The following is a 9,077-nucleotide window of genomic DNA, read 5'->3' as shown; positions in this document are numbered from 1 at the left end:
CATTATGGGACGCGCATGACAGGGAACCAGAAGTGTCGTATGGAGGCAATCGTGTATCACCTGCGGCCTGAATATTCCAATAATCGGTTCCAGCCCAAGTATTTTGGCCGTCTTAGTGTCCCCTCAGCTTGAAATTTGCCAGGAAAACCTGTCCGTTGTCCGAGTCAGGCAGGCCACATTACGGTGTGTTAACAGGTAAAAGTGTGTAGGTGCACAGCGATGTGTCAGCTCAGTACAGGTCTTACCAAGTGCCCTCCTCAGAGGTTCTACTGTGTGTGTGTATATATATATATATTTTATATACCCCAATAATGGCTGTATATTGGAGCTCTAGATGTATTTGCAAAAAGGTTTGAAGAATTAGATGAAAAATGTTCTCTTTTTTACTCTCACTAACCCCTCTCGTGTTTTTGATCCATTTCGCTTATTTCAGTTCAAACATTGCTCTGAAGTACTTCGACCATCAGCTTGTCTGACTTACCATCTCCTCCCTCCTCGTTCTCATCTTCCTCTTCCTCGTCTTCATCGCTGCCGTCTCCCTCCTCCCCCGAGTCGCTGCTGCCCTCATCCAGGATGTCTGACAGGAAGTGACAGCTGAATGGTTAAACTATGAAGGATGTGACGGCCGACTGGACACCAAAAGGTGCGCGTGTTTTCTCACCTCGTTTGATGGTTTTGTATTTTTCCTCGTTCTCCTGGAAGTCTGGATCCAGCTTGAACACGTCTATGTGGACACACACAACACACAGGATTATTTCTGCACAGTTCCAAAGCGCGGTGAGTCCGTCGAGCCCTCCCTCCGATCTGCTCGGGGACTTACTGAGGATGTCCTCTGTGTTGTACTCGTCCTCCAGTGGCAACATGTGAGTGAACTGGTCGCCCTCGTCCACCAGGTCCAGACCATCTGGCACGACGGGATGATCCTTGAAACCGTCTTTCCTGATGGCAAACATCACCTCGATCATGTACTGGACTCTCTTGTCGATGGACGACTCATGCAGGACATTTCGGAGACGCTCAAATATGGCTGGAAACAAGAAGATTGAAAGTTTAAGTACTTTTCTAGAAAAGCATAATGCTCAGCCACACAACAAAATACGTCCGTTGGCGAGACACGTTCACATATTTCACATAATGTGTGGCTCTGTTCCTCTAAAATACTTGGATTTCCACATTAGAAGAAAACTTTAATCTTTTGTGATTTAATTATAGATTTGTCCCAAAATACAACTTTTTCATGTCAGAGCCTGGTGGCTCTTTTTTGTTTTTGTATATTTAGTGATTAATAGAGATATCATTAACAAAGAAAACTTAATTTCATTTAAAGACATTTTTATCAGGAATTTATATCAAAAACATAGTAAATCAACAGTGCAGCCGAGCCTGATGAGAAATTATGTAAGATGATACAAGCCGTACTCCAGCATACGAGGGGCCAAAAAACATCCAATTACAAATCTAAATTCATTTGTCTGTGTGAAAACTGTCAAATCCAAATGATGTTATTATTCCCAGGTCTGCTTGGAGTGATCAGTCTTTTCCCGACATGGACTACATTCAGTACCGTTGATTCCTCGAGGCGACACCTCGGTCAGTTTGAGTCCGCACTCCTTCAGGAAGGCGATGGCGACCTCCACGCTGTCGTCGGTGGGACGCTCCAGCAGCAGAGTGAGCATCTCCAGACACAACACCTCGTGGGCCTGAGAGCGGCAGACACACGCCATCAGAGAGAGAGAACCAGACCCCTCATCCCCCCCACCCCCTCCCCCCGCCTGTCCTGAAGAATCAGCACGTACCACGTTCTGGTTGATGAGATGAGCCACAAACTTCGAGGCTGTCAGGCACTGTTGCTGGAAGACAAAAGACAAACTGACATAAATATATTGCCAAAATCACAAATATATAAAACACACACTTAATATAAATGTGGAGAAATTCATTGATCAAACAGGACATGAGCAGATTATTAAGATATTGACTAGAGGTTGTTCAACATCACTGGGTTCACAAATTTTCAGCGCCTGCATCATTTCCCTTTTTATTTTTTAAATCTTAGTACCGTGAACTAAAACAGCTCAGGTCACATTAAGTTTGATTCTCACATTTTTAAACCAAATAATTCAGTTTGATTCTCTATCTAAAGTCAATTCTCAACGGCATGAATAGAAAGGAAGTGTTGCTTTTTTTCTTTTTTAATCAACCACAAGATAACCTTTTATATGTGAATGCTGTGAATATCGAGGATTACTCAAGTGGTCTTTTCCCACTCAGCTCAGTTGTTTCCGATAAAAATGTCAGGGATACCTTGAGGTTGCGGCGGTAGCTCCTCCTGAAAGCCAGGATGAGACGTTTGAGGATCAGCTCGCCGATCTGCGGGAACTTTGAGTTGATGATGGCGACGACGGCGGCGTAGACGTGAGTGAAGATGGGCGACGCCGCCTGAGCCTGCAGCACGGAGCGAGACAGCAGGCCCCTGGAAGAAAGAACAAAAAGGTTTTATTTATTAGATTACATTCATTTCATTAATCAAACTATCAAGAAGCATGACTTTACCAAGATCAACATTACTTACCTGATTTTCAACAAAATTTCACGTTTCCAAAACTGAATGTATTTCTATAGTATATATTTCTAAGTTAGAACTCAACTTGTTTACACCTGTCAGATTTAGTCTGATTAAAAAAATATATATATACTTTTTTCTTTTGTAGGATTTAGTTTCATGGGTATTCTTGAGAGCAGACGCAGCACTATTTTATAAAATCCTAATGCACAATGACGCATTATTCTAAAATAGAAACCAAAGGCGATTTGAGGCACATGGGACAATTTCTACAAAAAATATCAATATTTTAAATAAATTGACAACCTATTTAAGCTTTTATAAGATGTGCAAAGATAAATGTGTCCATTGCGGTGGTGAGGATGAAACGTTTGTGGTCCTCACATCATTCAGAGCGGCTCATCCAGATTATTATTAATTAATATTATATATTAATATTATTAAGATTAATATTATTGAGGTTTCAGAGGAAGCAGCTGAAAACCTTCCTCTCACTGACGGGAATTTGAATACCGAGTGTCGACATGCACTAGGTTTTGGTGTTTTGGTGTTTGCTCACCTCCCCCTGACAATGTTTTCCTGCAGCAGCTCCTGGATGATGTTCACGATGTTGGACACGTTGACTTTGTTGATCAGACCGTTGATGGACTTCTTCAGAGCCTCCCAGCTCATCCTCTGATAGGCCAGACTGCACAGACACGTGGCTTTGGTGAATACATTGAGCCATTTGTGGCGTTTCTTAAAGAGGCGAGTGGAACTGACGCTCACCTGCTTTTGTCTGTGATTTGCTGCTGCATCATGCGCAGCTTGGCGGGAGGGATATAAGCTCCGCCCGTCCTGGTCAGGATGGGATCCAGTTCTTCCTTCTTCTTCTTGACCGGCGGTTCCTCCGCGGTCTTTTCATTTTGAGGGGAAGTCGAGCGACCCCGCCTCCTGAAATCCGAGTTGCCATCTCGATTTCCACGTCGATCAAAGCGGCCATCCCTGTCGTCACGACGATCGTCATTGCGACCACTGCAAAGTTGAGAAAAAACGGTAAAGTTTTGATGTTATTTGTCTTGGAGTCATTTGGTTGTGAAAAGTGTTTAGAGCATCTAAGAAAACTCTGGTGGTTCGAGTAGTCAAAGACAAAAACTCAAATACAGTAGAACCTGTGAGGAGCGGAACTGGTAAGAGCGGACACATATTTAACTGTTAACACACCGTAAAGAGTGGACAACCTGCCAAACGTGGACAACGGACAGGGTTTCCTGGCAAATTTCAAGCTGAGCGGACACTGAAATGGCCAAAATACATGGGCTGGACCGTAATATTCGAATATTCAGGCCGCGGGTGATACACGATTGTATCCATACTACACTCTGGGTTCACTTCCTGAACGTAACATAACGATCCGGAAACTATCTCCACTTCTGCTGCCTGGCGCTCTCCACCTTTCCTCAAGCAGTTCATGTTTCACATCAGGAGTTCTGAGCCGTCTGGATCGCACAGGAGCGTAGGACGATTCTGACTCCACGCGTACTCTGCGCATGCGAAAGTTTAACTTTCCCTTAACAACAGAGAAAATAAGGCCCGTGAGCCAAAACTGACCAAGAGGCTCCAATCTGGTCCCACAAACCCACCAAGCAAGCTGTTTATATAGGATTGGTACAAGTTTTATTTTACATTTCATTGGATTTTGCACCAGAATGTTTCATTAAAATTGACTTTATGTTGAGATTGTAATCATTTTCAGTACCATTTGATCTTGTAAAAATATAGACAATTTCATTACGTACACTGTGGCCACAACAAAGAACTTTGAAGTGTAAATTTAAAAGTTATTATATCAATATTTTGGCAGTCTGGTCCACTGAAGATGAAACTGGAGTGTATGTGGTCCCTGAAGTAAATAAAATTTAATAATTATTTTATATACTGTATACTCCACTCCAACTGTGCAATAAGTGGTGCAATAACAATAATAATTTATAAAAACGTATTTATTATGTGCAATACATCCACCCCCATATTCTGTACACTCATATGCACCGTGTGCATAATATTTATCTATTTCTATTTTATTATATTTTTATCGTTATTTTTTAGTTTCTGCTATGTGTGTTTCTTTTCTTTTTTACTATCCTGTCTGTTGTACCACTGCAAATGTCTCCACATGTGAGATAAATAAAGGATATAAACTATAAACTATCTTTGTATTGGTTCAGTTATGTGCTTTTAAATAACCATAACATATTTGGTGTTTGGTTCGTTCAATATCAACTGGTCTTACAACTTGTCCTCGTGATGCGTCCCTCCGAAGAGAGGACACCTGTTTTCAGGGGACACTTGCCCTTGGATTTTAGGGCGTCCCTAACTCAGAGGTTTTACTGTACTCTAAAGCCAATTTAACCTTCAAAAGTCTAAATGTTTTTATAAAATTCAATTTGTACAACCCATAATTCCATTCTGCACATTTGGGAAAAAATACAAAATAAACAGGCATTCCAAGAGTATACTCTTCATTGCCAAAAAAACTATGTCACAAAGTAAATAATGAATCAAAAACTATTAGCCCGAACTATTCAGGAACAACCCAGCAGATTTTGGGTGATATTCTTCCACACAGTCACAGTCAACGTGTACTGGAATTTCTATTTACTCAGATTAAAAAGGTCAAAGTGAAAAAAAAAAGGATGAGGAGCTGGGACAATTCAACCAAAATAAAGAAACCTAACCTACATTAGTTTTGTGAAAAATTTAAATAAAAGTGTCTAAACTGTGAGTGGCTTGCAAGTCTAGTACTTGATCCTGATATTTACACGTGATAGTCTATTATCTATTGGGGATTCGATGACAGCATGACAAATCTAAAACCTATTAACACAGAAGGCGTCTTAAGGGGAAGTCACAACATGGAGGCAATTTATCTCCACAGGTTACTGAAGTAAAACTAATCAGTTTATCAGAACTGAAACGGGTCTTCGTTTGCGTGTCTGTTACCGAGTGTAGCGTCTCCGGTCCCTCTCCCTGGATCTGGATCGATCTCGTCCCCTGGACCTGTCCTTTCCTCTTGACCTTGATCTGGATCGGTCTCGCCCCCGTGATCTGGATCGATCTCTCCCCCGTGATCTGGATCGGTCTCTTCCTCTGGATTTTGATCGGGATCTGGATTGGCCTTTTTCTCCGGACCTGGACCTGGATCTGGATCTGGACCTAGACCCGGACCTGCCTTGTTCTTTGGATCCGGCTGCCTAGCACAACAAAAGCAGAGCATCAACAGATTTTAGTCTTCACATGTTAAAAGGATTTGAAAACAGGGAAAAAATGAAGAGAAACCATTGGTGCTCGTTTTAAAAGTTTGAGTTTAGCTGAACGGGAGAGACAGCCCAGCAGCAGAGAGTCAGTCTGGCTCCGTATCTGCACGGATAACAAGCCTGTAGGTACTTGGGGAGAGTCTAAGATGACAGTAATGGACACAAAGTCTTATTTGATTTGTTCTTCTGTCAATCAACAAGCTGCAGTTTTATTCAAAGCTTCCCCCCCCCTCCCTTCAATGGCCACTTTCATAAATCAGCTGACCGTGAACCGAGTACTCAGTCTCAGCACAGCATTTCGAGGTTAAACAGGGTCCCGTTGTCGTGGCAACTACCATTTCAGACCACAGTGTTTTGACACCAGCTGTCCAGCACTGTGAAAAACCCTGTGATGCCTTAAGCAAGACGATCCACTTCGATCTGCATCTTTCAAAATCTAAAATAATTGATTAGAGAAAGAATTAGTTTGGAAAATTTTATTATTTTTTAATTTCTTCAGAAAAATAAAGCTTGCAGATTGTTAATCAATTAAACTACCTCCTGTTGTTCAGAAAGACATATTTGACAATCTAAATGGCATTTTAAAGTAAAGAATATTGCTATCATTTTCAACACCAAGTACATAAATGTTTTACTACGTTGACTGGATTAATTTTCATTTTACGTCTACAGACTTGTCAAAAATGTTCGTAGGTAGAGTGTGTAGGTCCCATTGTTTTTCATTTCAAGTATCTTTAATATCTGCCAGTTCTTCTTCATTACTGTGTTTTTGATGGCATGGAAAACTGTGTGTTACAAATGTGTGATAACCGTCCAGCCGACGTCCTGGACACTCTGACTGTAATAACCGTCTATATGAGCACAAAGCTGTTTGTCTGCCTGGTGTCCGAGATGCATTGATGAGAAGTACCAACAGCAAAATCTTAAGGTGAGAATGAAGAACAAATAGGAAAACATGATTCGTGCACACTGAAGCGAAGTGTTTTAACCGAGTTGGCTCTTACTGTCTGAATCATGGTTTTTGGAAGATTCCTGAAAGGTTTATTTAGATGACTATTTTTTTTTTTGATTGGGAACCTCAGGCTGTGTTTAGGATGTTTTCAAAACTCCTGCAGGTAACTCAAGTACTTTTTGTTTTCTTAAATTCTGGTCACTCAGATGAAATAACTTGACATTATTTCCATTTTTAGAAGAGGCAGAATAATTCTTGTGAATGTTGACATTTTAAAATCTACACAAACTTAGTTTTTGGACACTAATCTGAGAGAAAACCGCAGCCTTTACTACTTCACACGTGGGAGATGGTACACAGTAATCATGCATGTAAACAAGTCAAATGTCACATATGTCCACATCGGTCCTCTCTTACTGTGATTTGAGCGATACTGCTCCTGATCTTCCTCATCGCCCCTTCATGTTCATCGTCATCATCACTGCTGCTGCTGCTGTCTGAGCCACTGGAGGCAGCGCTGCCGGACCGGCTGCTGCCCGCAGGGCTGGCTTGAGGGGACGGACGCTCAATGGGACTTTTCTCCGCTGCACCAGCCTCCTGGGACCCGTCTGCCACAGGTCCGGACACATCCTTCGAGTCTCCTGCAACCAGAAAGGAGACGCGAGATTGAGCAGTGTTTGGTGATCAGATACATCATAGCTTGTCGTTACAAACAGAAAAAAATATAGCAAAAGATTTGACTTACTGTTGTGCTCCCTTTGTGCAGGGCTGGGACTTCGGCTTCTGTCTGGGGAGCTCATACCTGAAAAAACAATTAGATTATCCATTAATGAAATCCAATAAACAACCGAAAATAACAGTATTTCCTTTCATTTAGTCTGATATTCATATGGTGTCTGTCGCTACACAAGATATAATAATGATGTCCCACAAATACAGTTTTAAAAAGGCAGGTAAATAATTCTACAGTGTTTGATAACATTATACAAAATATGACAAGTGAAGGAAGATCAGTTGATCTCTGTCAATCATTTCACTGATAAAAACTTTCCATTGTGAACTTTTTGATTTCTACACTCCACACATTGTTTCAGTTCCACAAAACATCACACACAGCCTTAAAGACACCGATATAATCACCAATGCAGGAATGAAAAAGTGATGTTAATTTTCCCCAGAGTGCACACAAACATTCAGAGGATTGATCCACTCTGTAAACTTCATCAAATACCTCATTTTCTCACTGATGGTAAAATCATTTGACCTCAGTATCAGCACCCAAATATCATCTTTGGTGAATGACTTGTGTAAAAAGCCAAATACAAGACTTGGCTTGTTTATGATCTACCATTGATGTAAATATGACAGCTGGAAAGTTTACTCTGAGCAAAGGAACTATTCCAATTTAAATCGAAAACTACAAACAACAAGCTTATGGAGATAAAAAAAAAAAAGCAAGAAAAGTAATATGAATCTTTTACAGATTAAGACAGTATACACATATTAAACCCTTGTTATAAAGATGTGCAATGATATATGTATACAAAAAGCTTCCTCTCCTGGTGTCACACGAAACATAACAAACCCAATATCTGAGGCTGGGTCATCTGATTTGAGTCTTTCAACAATAAACAATGAATTGAATCAGAAAACTATCTTGTCAACTACACCAGTATCATAAAACTCCGTTGTTGTGTCAACATGACAAACTTTGCTCTCTGTTTTTGTGTGAACTGATGATTCAAAGACAATATGCCGTCATTTTCATACAGGTCCGACTAATCCGGTCCACAAAGGTGGGAACGACGCGGCTACGAAACAAAACAATTAATGGACAGTCATACGTAATAAATAAGCATACATATCTTCATTAGCAGTTCAATATTGATTATTAGATTAAAGTGAATTTTACTGCCTCTGCTTTTTTGTCTCGCCATGCGCGTTCGGATTAGCAACAGTTAGCATGCTTAGCTTGAGCCAGCCAAAACAACAGACTGTTAACGAGTTTCTCAATAACCCCCTAAAACATCTCTCGCCCGTGTCTCTGAAAGCGGCCCTTCTTCACTTATTTGACTTTCGTTGTCCCTAAAACGTGAACTTACCCGCCAGTTTCTGACTTTTTTCAATCACTGTCGTTCTTAAGGCGCTTCACTTCCGTTAACAACGGACCCCACTTCCGGGTGACGAGGCGGTCGCTGTGTCGCCCCCTGCTGGTGCCTCCCGCCTCCTGCTGTCTCCTAACAAGGAGGATTTCTTAATGTATCTT

General features: G+C 41.2%; 1 protein-coding gene across 1 annotated transcript in view; it reads right to left on the bottom strand.

Annotated features, from left to right (window-relative positions):
* The window catches only part of cwc22 (CWC22 spliceosome associated protein homolog), a 15,914-nt gene extending 6,926 nt beyond the window's left edge, over positions 1 to 8,988 (bottom strand). Inside the window, exons 1-12 of the mRNA XM_080478365.1 lie at positions 8,914 to 8,988; positions 7,557 to 7,613; positions 7,229 to 7,452; positions 5,546 to 5,796; positions 3,332 to 3,577; positions 3,123 to 3,251; positions 2,305 to 2,473; positions 1,797 to 1,850; positions 1,565 to 1,700; positions 821 to 1,027; positions 662 to 724; positions 482 to 577 (exon numbers count right to left, since the gene is read on the bottom strand). Coding sequence (XP_080334491.1) covers positions 482 to 577; positions 662 to 724; positions 821 to 1,027; positions 1,565 to 1,700; positions 1,797 to 1,850; positions 2,305 to 2,473; positions 3,123 to 3,251; positions 3,332 to 3,577; positions 5,546 to 5,796; positions 7,229 to 7,452; positions 7,557 to 7,611 — 1,630 coding nt within the window. The 5' untranslated portion in view covers positions 7,612 to 7,613; positions 8,914 to 8,988. The remainder of the gene's footprint in view (positions 1 to 481; positions 578 to 661; positions 725 to 820; positions 1,028 to 1,564; positions 1,701 to 1,796; positions 1,851 to 2,304; positions 2,474 to 3,122; positions 3,252 to 3,331; positions 3,578 to 5,545; positions 5,797 to 7,228; positions 7,453 to 7,556; positions 7,614 to 8,913) is intronic.
* Between the last annotated feature and the right edge of the window lie 89 nt (positions 8,989 to 9,077).

The sequence above is a fragment of the Lipophrys pholis genome (assembly GCF_963383615.2).
Source record: "Lipophrys pholis genome assembly, chromosome: 13".
NCBI classification, from domain to species: Eukaryota; Metazoa; Chordata; class Actinopteri; order Blenniiformes; family Blenniidae; genus Lipophrys; species Lipophrys pholis.
This window is presented reverse-complemented; position numbering and strand designations above follow the sequence as displayed.